This window comes from Megalobrama amblycephala, linkage group LG24 (assembly GCF_018812025.1).
Source record: "Megalobrama amblycephala isolate DHTTF-2021 linkage group LG24, ASM1881202v1, whole genome shotgun sequence".
Lineage (NCBI taxonomy): Eukaryota > Metazoa > Chordata > Actinopteri > Cypriniformes > Xenocyprididae > Megalobrama > Megalobrama amblycephala.
In genome coordinates this window covers 1,242,162-1,258,002 of record NC_063067.1, presented here as the reverse complement: position 1 = coordinate 1,258,002, position 15,841 = coordinate 1,242,162, and the positions used below count along the sequence as shown (strand labels likewise).

General features: G+C 37.6%; 1 protein-coding gene across 2 annotated transcripts; it reads left to right on the top strand.

Annotated features, from left to right (window-relative positions):
- Positions 1 to 1,623: 1,623 nt before the first annotated feature.
- Positions 1,624 to 11,514, top strand: LOC125260793 (alpha-2,8-sialyltransferase 8F-like). Of its 2 annotated transcripts, none has more exons than XM_048179332.1 (7): positions 1,624 to 1,987; positions 4,609 to 4,689; positions 7,579 to 7,665; positions 9,458 to 9,602; positions 9,712 to 9,824; positions 10,726 to 10,809; positions 10,945 to 11,514. In XM_048179332.1, the coding sequence occupies exons 1-7, from the start codon at positions 1,881 to 1,883 to the stop codon at positions 11,432 to 11,434; spliced, it is 1,107 nt and encodes a 368-aa protein (XP_048035289.1). In that variant the 5' UTR covers positions 1,624 to 1,880; the 3' UTR covers positions 11,435 to 11,514. The 2 variants fall into 2 exon arrangements, with proteins under 2 accessions (XP_048035289.1, XP_048035290.1); XM_048179333.1 differs by having other exon boundaries at positions 1,625 to 1,987; positions 4,609 to 4,658.
- Positions 11,515 to 15,841: the final 4,327 nt, after the last annotated feature.

Below are 15,841 nucleotides of genomic sequence, written 5' to 3'. Positions count from 1 at the left end.
ATGTGTAATGAACACGTGTAATGACTGATGTTTCCACAGTTACAACTTTTCAAGGTGTCATTTATGGCACTTAAAAATGACATAAAAGTCTTTATTCAAAATTGACCAGTGCTATTCGATAATACATAAATTACACCATAATCTTGAGTTTCTGCACCTCAAAAAAGTAAACTATGACAACAGACCAAGGGCATCGCCCCGGCTCAGGTTTACATCTATTCCCGTCTTTGCATTGACTTTGTGTGTAATCTACTAATCTAAACAAATAATTAAATTAGTTTTTGGTGTGCACACGCCATAAGACCTGATGCACGGATCCAATATACTGTTGCACAATTATTACAATTTTTATAATGCATTTAAGAATACTTTCCCCATCAACCGTATAAAATGCACAACACCGTTGTATTCTGCGCCAAAGGGACACGCGCTCAGATGTAAACAAGCCCAACGTGCACGAGACGCACATGGCGGAACGAGTGAAGGAGACGCACTGAATGAAAATGCACGTTCACTCTCTGACAGCAGAAATGCAGCGGTTACCCCGGAAACCCCGCAAACTAGTGAAGTTTTTAAAATGCTTCAAACAGACATTCATTTTTTTAATCTCAATGTTGTTCATCACAGCACCAAATACTGAATACTTAAAGACTTAATAGGCTATTTATTTTCAAACTTAAACATTTTATATTTTAATCTGGACTACAACATGCCCTAATGATTAGAAATGTTCTGATTATTTGTTATTGTTCAGTAAAACTTTGAGACATACGGCTTCATTAGTTAACATGTTAATTCATTATTACCAAACTGACAATGAAAAATACTTATAAAGCATTAATTATTCTTAGTTACTGTTTAATAATATTACTAAAATCAAAAGAACTTATTTAATGGACCTGAGATCAAACTAACAATGATCAGTCGTGTTTCTTAACTAACATTAACAAAAAATAACACTTTCTGTAACAAATGTAGCTGTTGCTCAATCTGAGCTAATGCATTAAATAATGAGATCTTACTGTAAAGTGTTTCCTGTTCTTCTTTATAATTCTTTTGCCCTTTAATCTGTTTGAAAATTTTACTTTATATATTTTTGGTGTATTGTATTATTGTATTTAAACATTATAGTTCTTTTTGTTATTACAAATAGTTCTTAAACCTGTTATACTATGAAAACACTTTTTTTTTTGCAACTTATTTCAATACCGTGATAAAAGCTTTGAAATTAATTGCAAAATGAAAATTTGATACTGTCACATGCCTAGTGAGCACAGAAATGAAAATTATGCGCAACCCCTGCCAAAATTCAGACCAAGCTGTCTTGTGATTTGCATTTTTATTATCAATTTTTTGTGTTATTTGTTGTTGTAGGAGACATCAGAGATTGATAGTATATATTAAATACTTTATATCTGGGTGATAGACAACTACAAAATGGATTTTAACAGAGCTGGTGATAGTAATTGCATGCGATTCAAAGGATCTGCTGGTGTGGCGGTGTCCTGTGGTCTCAGAGTTTAAGACCTGCAGAACTTCTAGTAGATGTAATGAAGTCTGCTTTGATATAGTACCTTCAATGCCTTTAGATGGCGATATCACTTCTTTATATCAGAAACAAACTTCTGCAGAAAAATGTCATTTGTAATTGTATTACTCCTCATAAATGTAGTGGAGTAAAAAGTACATTTACTTGTTCAAAAATGTAATCAAGTAGATACTTAAGTACAGTAACTAATTACATTTATTCAAATACTTTACACCACTGATGAATAGTGAGGAAGGTTAAGGTGAGAGAGGCGGAGTTAGGCTCTCCATCACAGTCAACACACACACACATAAACACACACACACAACAGCCTCCAGAACTCGTGTTTGTGATGGCACTGCCGTTTCTCCGATGGATCTTCAGGCTGCTGATGGTTCTGATCATCTCTCAGACTTTGTGTGTGATGATCTACTACACATCCGACACACATTCATCCAGGTGAGCGCGTACTGCACCTTTCTTGGTTTAGATTAACTGATCAAAGCCTTGCTCATATCTGTCTCTTCCTGGCTGATGTTTCTTGTGAACATTGACTTTTTAAATTAGAGATAAATTTCAAAGTCAAATAATAATTTAATGAAAGGAGTGTGTTTCTATTTTCCATTACTTTAATATAATAACAATTATCAATGTGAATGTCTGAGTTGTCATGTACATTTTTATTTAATGATTTAATATTTTAAATCACAACACTAAATTTTGAGAAGCCTGACAACTAGGTAGCCTATTTATCCTAGAGATGGTAAAAGTAAAAATTCGCCTTTTTTCTTAAAAAAATTCACATTTAATACAATGTGTTACTTGCCATTTCTTTGTAATTGTTTGTTAAATTTAGCCTACAAGGAATTTGAGTGAAATTATTTCTTAATTAAGTTACTTTCAAGCCCTGAACTCAGTATAGCTTTCTAAGCTGCTTTGAATATGTATTTTGAAATACTTTATGCAAATAAATTTGCAGTTCACGTACGTTCATGACAAATATGAAAATCCACTAACCACTAAGTCAATATTGACTCTCACACACCTTTGGAATTTTAAACAATACAAACATATTCTGTGCTTATAACTCTTCAGAGGAAGAACTGGAGATTAACTTGATACTTTGCATTTCCAATGTATTTCTAAGTAAACACGGATATTCGCCACCATCAATGCTGTAGTTTACTTTTACAGCATTTACTGAACAGATGTTGAGCATTATTGCTATAATTTACACATGGACGTATTCCAGAATCAACTTTCCTTCAATTAGGAAATTGCTGTTAGTGTAAATCGCCCTGCTGACCAGATGATTTAGTATCCTTTGAGATGGAAATACTGAAATACACCCATCAGGCATTAGATTATGAGCACTGACAGGTGAAGTGAATAACACTGTTTATCTCTTCATCACGGCACCTGTTAAATATACGCCTCGACGGGTCAGGGCTGTTTTGGGACCAACACAATATTAGGAATTAGTGATGTCCGGTTCGCGAACGAATCGTTCTTTTTAACCGGTTCTTTTCAAATCGGTCTGAATCGTTCCAAACAGTTCGCATCTCCAGTTAGCAAACACGAATCCACAAATTACTAAAGTTACTCACTTTTTGACGTGCCTGACACTACCTCTCGAAATAAACCAACATCCCGGAGTTATTCAGTTACTCCAACAATACACTGACATAACCTGCTGTGAAGAGAGAACTGATGATGATGGGCACGAGCAGCAGAGCAACTGATATTAGTGCGCATGCGCGGCATACACGAACGAATATACACGGCCTGTCACCGTTCTCGTTCTCGAGTCAAGAATCGGTTGCAACGGTTTTCGGATCATCAGTACACGACCGAGAACCGCTTCTTTCGGACATGTCCGATTTGAGAACCGGTGAGCTGATGATACTGCGCATGCGTTTAACTTTTCAAGAGAACGAAAAGCACGTTAGTCAAGTTTTGTTGAACATCGGACAGTGTGATAATATAAAACATACTGGAAATATGTTTATGACTTAATTCAAAATACAAAAAGTTTATTGTGCTTTTCCAAATACACCATAGCAGATTAATAGCATAAAATACTGTACTTAATACTGTACATAATAAACATGCCAACATGAACATAATTTTGTACACAGATCAAACTAATGTTCAGAAATAGTTCTACAAATTTATTTTTCTATATTAATGTTATTTAAAAAGCAATAAAGTGAAAGTTGTGCAGTTGTGCTTTTAAGTTAATTTTTTTTAAAGATTGGAAACATTTATTTGTTTCATAAATAATCCATGGACAGCTTATTTAATTTCTAAACAAGGTGATATAAAGAAAAAATGACGTAATCAAACTACAGCGAGAGCAAACAAGCGACTCCTTTCGAATCGCTCTCGCGGTTCTCGAATCTCAATCTCGTTCTCGAGTAGAATCGGTTGCAACGGTTTTCGGATCACCAGTACACAACCGAGAACCGCTTCTTTCGGACGTGTCCGATTTGAGAACCGATGAGCTGATGATACTGCACATGCGTGATTCAGCGTATGATCTAAAGCTACAGAACAGTAATGACTGTCACAGCACCGGTTAACTAGGACAACTGATGCTATGAGAGGACTCCAATGAGGGGCCAATCTGGCGAAACGTAAGTTTATTTAATTACAAATAAATCGAATGTAAGAGGATCATGGTTTCTGCTCTGATGAAGACTAATTTATTCACTTTATAACTGTAAAACTTTGTTTGCACATCACTGCCTGTATGTCATGTGTTTGGATGCTTTAGATGCAAAACTAAAGCAAGAAAACGCTTCAGATTATAATGTTTTAGTTGACTGATGTTATGATAACAGACTTTATATATTTGAATCGCGGATGACGTCATTACGTCGGGAGCGTAAAAGAACCGGTGAACCGGTTTTTTCAACCGGTTTATTGAATCGAACTGTCCGAAAGAACCGGTTCGCGGAAAAGAACCGAACTTCCCATCACTATTAGGAATGTGGTCATAATGCCTGATCGGTGTATGTGTGTGTGAGATAAAGTCTCTGATTCAATGCACAAGAAAATTCTCTTTTCTTTTCTTTCAGAAATGCAATGACAGAGATGCTTCAGCAGCTGCACTGCGCAAAACTCCGACGTGAGTTTTCTGTTATCAATCCGGCCAAAAGGTGCGTGAGAATGAAGATCAACCAGCGATCCAGACATTTCAGATCTTAGCCAATAGAGGGTGTGCACGTGACGTCACCGTCGACCGTTAAGACTGCGGTCACGCCCACTGAGTGGCAAAAGACTGAGCGGCAGCATAGAGTACCTCAGGGATGACGTGTTTTTGTAGGCCAACCCAGATTGGTGCATGGGTTCCATCGATCGAAAGCCTATGCATTTTTCCCATAGACTTTTGGAAAATCGCAGAAAATAAGCTCTGTGTTTAACAAAGGGTTATGACACTTACACGTTTTGTCTATCAAGATAATCTTTACAAGTTAAAACAACATTTATACATTTTGAAGTCTAAATAAAGTTGTCAGATATAAAAAGCTAACAGTAGGCTATAAACGGACTACAGCACACCATGGTTGAGGATCAACGTCGTCACCATCAAGCTTCCTCAAACTGTATTTAAAAAACAACTTTATTTAAAAACATGATTGCTGATTATGATCTGCGCTGTGTATGAATACTTATCCACTTTTTTATGAGAAATGCTGTCCAAATGTCCTGTTTGTCATGATGACGTCTAAAATCCCTGCCAAAGGAAGTAGTCCCTTTTAGTAACTTGTTAGCAACCGCCGTTTTTAAGACACAATAAAGGTTTAAAAAATCTCAAGTGGGTTATAACTGGTGTGCTTTATGTCATAGATCAAAATGTGAAAATATTTAGAGGCTTTGATAACCACAGACCTTATTTCAGGTGATTTAGCAAAAATCCATTCAAAAAACCCATTGACTTCGGGGCGAAGTCGAAGTCCTAAAATGCTAACTCGCTTCCAGGTTTTGCCAACAAAAATGTCCTGAGGTACTCTATTGGTGTGAATGCCGCAGAAAACACACAAAACACATCCAAACCGGAAAAGAGCTTTGCGATTGACTGTACAAATAGCTTTGACGCAAAATCTGAGGTATATTTTTACAGACTGCCGAAAGCTACAGAAAAAAGAAGGATCAAATGGATCACTGCAATTCACAGAAACAGCAGAGAAACATGTTTTGCAGTTATCATTTTGTGTCAGAATGTTGGATTTTGGGGTAAAATCATACCCTATATATTATATATTGTGTTGACTACTCATCAATTAAATATTTACCATCTTATATTCTGCATAATTGGGTGTTTTTAAATAAACACTGACAAAAACTATACAAGGGCTGGACGATCTGACGATATATATTTATTGATATAATCACTCCGATTAAGACCTACCTATATTGTAGTTATATAAAATATTCACAGGCAGATTTGCTTTATGTTTTTCCCCAGCGTTGAAATCAGGCACATATAAATGTCAGGAAACACGATTCCTGGCTGCATGTCAATATCCATGGATTAGGTTTCTTTGACATGTCATAAGTAACACTTTCGAGCCCAACCTTTAGTGTAATCGTTTGCTTTACTCGCGTTTTCGCAGTTTCTTCTATTAAATCCAGTCATGCAGCAGCTTCTTCTGCCACTCAGTCCAGCTGAGGGAGCGCGTTCCGGCGGGAAAAAAGTGACGTCGATGCGTCGCTCGATTCTGTACAATTAAAGTGAGAACAAGGCTGTTAAGCTCCAGAAATATAAAAAAACGCTTTTAAATGACCATAAAAGTTTCATAACCGCATCACATGTGTGCAACTTTCGATTATGAACGTGTTTGATTGTCCAACACCCAGCAGATGTTGTTCAAGAAAACTATTTTTTAGCTTTACAGCTACATTTTGTGAGAAAAGAAATCATAAAAGTAGTTAATCATAAAAAAATATAAAGAAATGTTTGTATAGAGCTTTTCACAATACACAATCTGCTTAAAATGAGTCTGAATCTTGCTACATTGGCATTCTAATCTAAAATCTGATTGGTTTTCCTCAAATGTAATGAAGCTTTATTGTTCTAGTTCTTTATCTTTACTAGTTCCTTTTGATTCTGTGCGATGCGAGAATTTGTTTGTCATCAAATATTTGGTAAAAGGTTTTAATCTTTATTATATTTGCATAAAATGTGTGATGTTTATTATTAACTGTGAACTTCACTCTGTGCCGTCATAGACATGCAATTAACCTAATCTATAGATCTATAGTCCATTTGTGTCATTCACAAATATTACACGAACACCCAATACAAACATGCGCATGACTCACATGTTGTATCATGTTGCTATTCATTCGAGTGTGAAGAGGGGACCAAGAACCAGTCAGGGAAAACTAAATATAAGGGTATTTCATGGTTAAAAAAAAAAAAAAAAAAATGTGTGTGTGTGTATATATATATATATATATATATATATATATATATATATATATATATATACCTCTTAATTATGCAACATTTATCATCTTTAACCACTAGACGGCTGTTTAGCCCTATATATAAATCAAGCGTGCTGCATAAAGGCACGATATACTTCAAACGAAATCGAACAACAAACTGATGTGACGTCATTTCGAACAAAATCAGGCCAAAACGGTTCGGTTTGGGAGTTCTTTGCAAAGAAACGGTTTGCCAAAGCGAACTCTCAGGAAAAGTCATTGACTTAGCCAAACTAAACAATTAAATTACACTTTAACTTTTTTTTTATTCAAATATGTTTTTTTTTTAGTCTTTTTATGTAGTTTGATCTTATCTGTTCTTATATATGGTTTTAGTTAGTTATTCAATACTATAAAAACGGGGGTGTGATATGATTGACAGCTGAGATTAACAGCTTCTCCGAGTGAAGTAATCAATGAAGTACCAACAGACCTTTTAGAAGTAGAGTAATCACTGATTATGTGGGCTCCACGGTTACAGCCTATGCGTTAGTCCACTGCTGCACCGAGGGAGGGTTAATTTTTACAAACATCTCATGTGTTTCTTTCTACAGTCTAGACATAAAGAGTGTTACCCAGAAACTTTCCGATTTCTTAAACTGCCCTTACAAACCGAATACGACTGAACAGGACATAAACAGGTGTGTGATTTAATTTCCATTCCAGTCATGTCATACATTATTTCCTGGTTAACAGGATATAAAGGATTAGTTCACTCAAAAAGTTTCTGTAATTGATTACTCACTCTCATGTCATTCCACACCCGTAGGACCTTCATTCATCTTCAGAAGACAAATTAAGATATTTTTGATGAAATCCGATGGCTCAGTGAGGCTTTCAAGATAATTAACTTAATCAGTTCATGTGAGTACAGTGGTTCAACCTTAATATTATAAAGCGACGAGAATACTTTTTGTGCACCAAAAAAACAAAATAACGACGTTATTCAACAATATCTAGTGATGGGAGATTTCAAAACACTGCTTCATGAAGCTTTACGAATCTTTTGTTTCAAATCAGTGGTTCGGAGCGCCAAAGTCACGTGAACTATTGAAGTTTCGAAACACTTATGACATAACGAAGCCTCATTTACTGAAATCATGCGACTTTGGCGCTCTGAACCACTGATTCGAAACAAAAGCTTCGTAAAGCTTCATGAAGCAGTGTTTTGAAATCGCCCATCACTAGATATTGTTGACTAAAGTCGTTATTTTGTTCACTGGCACACAAAAATGATTCTAGTCGCTTTATAATATTAAAGGATTAGTCCACTTTTAAATGAACTTTTCCTGATAATTTACTCACCCCCATGTCATCCAAGATGTCCATGTCTTTCTTTCTTCAGTCGAAAAGAAATTAAAGTTTTTGATGAAAACATTTCAGGATTGTTATCCTTATAGTGGACTTCAATGGGCACCAAACAGTTGAAGGTCATAATTAGTTTCACTGCAGCTTCAAATTGTTCAACACGATCCCAGATGAGAAATAAGGGTCTTGTATAGTGAAACCATTGCTCACTTTCTGAAAAAAAAAAAAATTAAAATACAATTGAACTAGCATATTGCATATTAAAATTAGTTCAAACTTTGACCTGTGGAGGGCAGTATTACACTTAGCAGCATCTATACTGCTGGAATTCTAACAGAGGAGAAGAAGAAGAGAGCTAGTTCAAGATGAGCATTTATGGTTAAAACTTATATAATTTTCTTTTTTTTTCAGAAAATGAGCGATGGTTTCACTAGATAAGAGCCTTATTTCTCATCTGGGATCGTGTTGAACAATTTGAAGCTGCAGTGAAACTAATTATGACCTTCAACTGTTTGGTGCCCATTGAAGTAGACATTGAAGAAAGACATGAACATCTTGGATGACATGGGGGTGAGTAAATTATCAGGAAATGTTTATTTAAAAGTGGACTAATCCTTTAAGGTTGAGCCACTGCAGTCACATGAACTGATTTAAATTTGTAGTATCTTTCTGGGCATCTGAAAATGTTGGTTATATTGCTGTGGATGAGTCATATACCTCTCGGATTTCATCAGAAATATCTTAATTTGTGTTCTGAAGATGAACAAAGGTCTTACGGGTGTGGAACGGCATGAGGGTGAGTAATAAATGACATTATTTTCTTTTTGGGTGAACTAACCCTTTAAAATTGTTATTATTTTTGAAATGTGTAACTTTGCTTGCAGTACTCGAGGACACTCACTCAGTGTACTAAATTTGAGAACTAGTAGATTCCTTTTGCTTATTAACTGGACGTTCCTCTTTAGCTCATAATATTTCACCGCTTATATACGTCACTGAAGTTCTGAGTGTCTAAAGAGTAGAGTATATAAAGGAGTAACCATACAATGACTAATGTCATCATTCTAGTCATGATAAGAGGTAAACTGATAAACTCTTTCCTCTGTGTGTGTGTGTTCATGACAGAGTCAGGCTGCAGTTTTGTTGTAACGCCACAGGATCATTCATCCTCACCAAACGCAACACAGCCGTCAATCAATCCATCGAATATGAAACCAGCTCAGCAAGCACATACAAAATAAATGCAGCACTTCATAGTATGCTTCCCGAGGTGTGTGTGTGTGTGTGTGCCAAATGTTCTCACTTAAATAATGAAATATTATGACAACTGACTAGCAATGCCAATGTCCTCAGTAATATAGTGAAACAAACGTGTGCAGGACTTCCCCTGGTCCGGTCGGCGTCTGGGTCGGTGTGCTGTTGTCGGCAGCGGTGGGATTTTGAAAAACAGCAGCTGTGGACGTGACATTGACAGCGCAGACTTCGTCATACGGTAAACACAACAATGTACTCAACCAAAGTGATTTTTATGGACCAGGAAACAGGTGGAAAAATCCCAAAAGCGCACGTTAAAGGAGGAATCTGAGCCACATCTACAGACCAGAAGATCACAGAGACTTTGAACTCTTTTGAATATAGTTATTCAATTCAGTTTCATTGCAGATTTGCTATAAAAATTAAATTTAACTGATGTGCGCTCACTTGTGTTTTTATAGCAGCTTTGAAACACAGAAACGGCTGCAGTCAGCTTCTCTGTGAATACTCTAAATGGTTAATCACTGTACAGTTTGTTAATAGTTAGACAGATTTCCTCTGGAACCACAGGATCAGCTGTGTCTTATCTAAGGATGTGCCATATTAAACCAGCAATATCTGCTGTTGCTGTGCAATGAGTTATTACAGAGAACAAAAAGAGCGAATACTTTTGTGAATGCTTAACTAGTATACCTAATAAAACAGATGAAGAAGATACAGCGCTGGAAAAGACATTGACATGTCGGGCCACTCAAACAAACAACACTGTAAAAACGTCACACTCTTCATGAAGTCAAACTATAACGATGACTGTGAACATGAAACTCACACACCACTAACAAGCAGAACATGGTGACGGATGCTTTAATCCAGAAGTCTTTTTCCATCAATTGCAATGAAAAACCATGGTAACTGATAATAAACAGGAACATAGGAATGAGGAAACAGGAACCAAAGATAAACGTACTAAAGTCCTTAAAAATAAAACCAAAGCACATAAAACTAATAATAACTGTGACACAAATGCAGATCCCAACATTAATGTAGCTTGGATGACACCACTTACATTTAATATAGTTTAATTTAAAAAATGGGAGAAGCACTTGTTTCGTAGAAAAAGTTTTCTCTTTCTCTTTCAGATTTAATTTGGCTCATGTTAATGACAGTGATGTTGGACTGAAGACGGATCTGGTAACCATCAACCCCACTCAGATTCAGAAAGAGTCAGTATCCACACACAACTCCTCTTAGATTATTTCAAATTGTAATTGTTATTTTATTATCATATTTACAAAACACCTATACAGGCATATTGTTTTTTCAATAGTATTTATTATATGTTGTTTGTGTGTCTAAAGATACAACGACCTGGAAAAGAATCCGGATCCATTTGTGGAGCGGGTCAGTGTGTACGGAAACGCCTCCCTCATCATTCCCGCCTTTGCCTACACATTCTGCACGTCACTGTCAATGAAAGCTCTCAAAGTCCTCCAGCCAATCAGACCTCAGCAGCCGGTGGTGTTCTACAGCCCTTATTACCTGCGGAAACTGGACCGCTTCTGGAAGGGGCGTGGCATACGGGAGGTCCGGCTCTCCTCAGGGTTTATTATGATCAGCACAGCGATGGAACTGTGTGAGCATGTGCACGTTTATGGATTCTGGCCATTCGACAGCGACCTGCAGGAGCGTCCGGTTCCGTATCATTATTACGACCAGCTGAAGCCGCACCCCTATATGCACAAGATGCCGGAGGAGTTTGTGCGGCTGCTGCAGCTCCACAGCCAGGGGGCGCTGACACTACACCTGCAGCCCTGTTCTTCACAGACACGCACTCAAGACTATGTCTGAAATCTCTTTGAAATGCAATGATTTAACTGTGAGCACTGCATGTTTTTAAATACAAACCCAATTCCAAAAAAGTTGGGACACTGTACAAATTGTGAATAAAAACAGAATGCAATGATGTGGAAGTTTCAAATTTCAATATTATATTCAAACATAGATGACATATCAAATGTTTAAACTGAGAAAATGTATCATTTTAAGGGAAAAATAAGTTGATTTTAAATTTCATGGCATCAACACATCTCAAAAAAGTTGGGACGAGGCCATGTTTACCACTGTGTGGCATCCCCTCTTCTTTTTATAACAGTCTGCAAACATCTGGAGACTGAGGAGACAAGTTGCTCAAGTTTAGGAATAGGAATGTTGTCCCATTCTTGTCTAATACAGGCTTCTAGTTGCTCAACTGTCTTAGGTCTTCTTTGTCGCATCTTCCTCTTTATGATGCACAAATGTTTTCTATGGGTGAAAGATCTGGACTGCAGGCTGGCCATTTCAGTACCCGGATCCTTCTTCTACGCAGTCATGATGTTGTAATTGATGCAGTGTGTGGTCTGGCATTGTCATGTCGGAAAATGCAAGGTCTTCCCTGAAAGAGACGACGTCTGGATGGGAGCATATGTTGTTCTAGAACTTGGATATACCTTTCAGCATTGATGGTGCCTTTCCAGATGTGCAAGCTGCCCATGCCACACGCACTCATGCAACCCCATACCATCAGAGATGCAGGCTTCTGAACTGAGCGCTGATAACAACTTGGGTTGTCCTTGTCCTCTTTAGTCCGGATGACGTAGCGTCCCAGTTTTCCAAAAAACAAAATTTCTGCTGTTCCAAAAGCATCACTTACCTAGATGTATGCATGTATAAAGGTCTTTAAAAAGGTCATAAAAAGCATTAAATGTTATTGTAAAACCCTGCAGATACACCCTGATAGTGGATATTATAAAGTGCACTAACCAAACACTGTGAGGGTCGCACTGAAGTCGCCAGAAGGTGGCGTCCGAATTCACTCACTTGTTTCCATTTACACATTCAAGTGTACTTTAATAGTGGACTAATGTAGGGAATTGTAAATTAGGGTGTAGAGGATGATTTTGCATAAAGCCTCATAATTGATAAAAATAGAATTATTTGCGTTTTGGTAAAGTAGCATATCTGTATTCAAAAAAAAAAATCAATGTGCGAATTAGCTCTGTCCACAGATGCACAACAACATTTATTCATAAAGCACATTTAAACACAATGTAGATTGTTCCAAAGTGCTGTACAAAGTACAAAACAGATCTACTAAGAATAATTTACAGGTTTCCAAACGCTAAAGAATAAAAATTCAATTTAAGAGAAGATTTAAAAATGTCCAATGAAGGAGCAGACCTCACATGAAAGGGGAGACCATTCCAAAGCTTGGGCCCAGCCACAGAAAAGGCCCGATCACCCTTTGATTTATAGCGACACCGAGGCACAGTTAAGAGCAGGTGAGTAGAAGATCTAAGTGCCCTAGCGGGACAGTATGATACAAGAAGATCACTTATATATCTTGGTGCACGACCAGACAACGCCCTATAAACAAACATAAGGATCTTAAAATCAACTCTAAATTTAATGGGAAGCCAGTGAAGGGATGCTAAAATGGGGGAGATGTGGTCCCCCTTTTTAGACCCAGTCAGAAGTCTTGCAGCTGCATTTTGAACAACTTGCAAACGTGATAATGAAGTCTGAGGGAGACCAGAATAAAGAGAGTTGCAATAATCCAATTGTGATGTTACAAGAGCATGAATCACAATTTCTAAATCTTTGCTTGAAAGGAGATGCTTCAACTTTGCAATTGATCTTAAATGGAAAAAAAAAAATCTCTAATAACAGCACTAATTTGTTTATCAAAAAAAATAGTGAAGAGTCAAAGATCACTCCAAGGTTTTTGATTTGTTTGTGTACATTTGAGGAAAGAGGACTTAACTGGGCTTCCAGAGCAGGAGAGGAGTTTGCAGGACAACCTACAATTAAAACCTCTGTTTTATCCTCATTTAGCTGCAAAAAATTGTTTGCCATCCACCTCTTGATATCATTTACACATTTTAATAGCACATCAGATGAACCAGTGGTGTCAAGCTTCACTGGAAGGTAAAACTGGGAATCGTCTGCATAACAGTGATATGAGATGTTGTAGTTCTGAAAAATGAGGGTCAAGGGAAGCATATAAAGGGAAAACAATATAGGTCCCAAAATTGATCCCTGGGGCACACCATACAAAACAGGTGCAGATGACGAGGAAAAATTCCATAAATTTACAGAAAAAATCCTATTGTCGAGGTAAGAAGCAAACCATTGCAATATAGTTCCTTTGACACCTACCATGCATTCTAGTCATTTAAGAAGAATACTATGGTCAATGGTATCAAATGCCGCACTCAGGTCCAACAAAACCAGCACAACGAAAGAGCCTGAATCCAGTGCAAGCAGGATATCATTTGTGACCCTCAACAGAGCTGACTCAGTGCTATGTAATGATCTAAAACCAGATTGAACATGTCCAAAATATTAAAAGAATCCAAATAAGACTGAAGCTGTGAAAACACTACTTTCTCCAAAAGCTTAGAGATGAAAGGCAGTTTAGAGATAGGTCGATAGTTACTGCACATTTCTGGATCAAGCTGAGGTTTTTTTCAACAGAGGTTGCACAATTGCATGCTTAAAACTAGCTGGAACAACACCTTTGGCTAAAGAGCAGTTAACTATAGCTGTTACCATAGGACTAATGGTAGAAAAAACATCCTTAATATATAATATCTAACTTGGAACCAGAACACTTCATAGTAGAGATATCTGCTAACTGAATTGGAGAAACAGGTTGAAAGTTAGACAGACAACTCATAGGGCAAGGCAGCTGCAATTGACACGGTTCAGAATGAACAATAGAGCATCTAATATAATTAATTTTTGAGTGAAATGTTTTTAAAAAATCATCACAAAGCTCTACAGAGGCTTCAGATAAAGTATTCATAGTCGGGTTTAGAAGAGAATCAATCGTGTCATACAGTACTTTCGGTCTCTTCGCGTTTTCAGTAATTAATTGAGAAAAGAAATCAGACTTTGCCTTCCTTACTGCCATTTGATAGTTGAAAAGACTCGATTTTAATATATCAAATGAAACCTGGAGCCTATCTTTTTTCCACTTTGCTCCGCTTTTCGACACTCTTGTCTGAGAGCGCGGGTGGCATTACTGAACCATGGCTGGCCAGCAACCTTCAACTTTTTACACTTAAGCGGAGCAACAGCGTCCAGAGCTACAGAGGACACTTCATAAAATTCCTCAACCAAGCATTCAGTATCCGTTTCATTAAGAAAATTATTATTAAAATGTGAAAAATAATATTCAGAAAACAAATTTGCAGTATTAGAGTGAATAGATCGAGAAAGACATGACGGCTGGGAGCAAATAGATGACGGGAGAAAGCACTCAGATTCAAATAAAATTGGATAATGGTCAGACATGCATCAATAACCTCCAGATTTGAGGTTAAAAAGCCTCGAGACAACACAAGATCGAGTGTGTGACCCAAATTGTGAGTTGGACCACATACAGATTGTTCGAAGTTCAAAGAAGGCAGGAACACACCAAGACAACAGTCGGCCGTCGGGCAGTTTTTGTTCGTTTGTTCGTTTTTGCACCGTCGGCTGAAGTTGGTCCTCGTCGCCTTTTTTCCGGCCGATTCGAAATGTTGAATCGGCGTCGGAGCTCGTCGGTCCGTCGGGCCTGATTTAAGGGTCCGTCTGATTGGCTGTTCAGATACTGCCACCTGCTGGTTCGGAAAGGCATTTCATCTCACGCAGGCGCAGAACTGACGTGCTACTTGGCCGTCGGCTGTCTAGCGTTGGTTTGGTGTGTCAGGCCAACTTTGGACACAGACGCTGCCGACGTGAGCCAACCCTGCAGTCTGCTTTCGTCGCCACTAGTTCGTCGGTGTCGGCTTAGCATGTTCCGGCCTTAAAAGAGTTACAAATTCTTTGACCAACGGTTTTGAAGGACAACAGAGATGAATGAGAAGAATCAATAGTCTATCAGCCCGGGTCACCAGATCAGAGAGAAAATCAGAAAATTGATGAATAAAATCCTTAGTGTATTTAGGGGGTCTGTAAATCAAAGCATGTAGCACAGGACCCTTTAAATCAACCTTCAATAACTGGACCTCCAAACTGGAAAAAGTGTCCGTAGGTAGAGTCTTGCATTTAAAACATTTTTTTAAAATTGTTGCCACTCCACCACCCTGTCCAGAGGCCCGTGGAGAACTGAAAAAAAGCACAGTCAACTGGAGCAATCTCAGCAAAAGGCATTAAGTCACCCTGTTTTAACCAGCTCTCGGTAACAAATAAAAAGTCAAAGGAGTGAGATGTAAAAAGGAAAAAAAAAAAAAA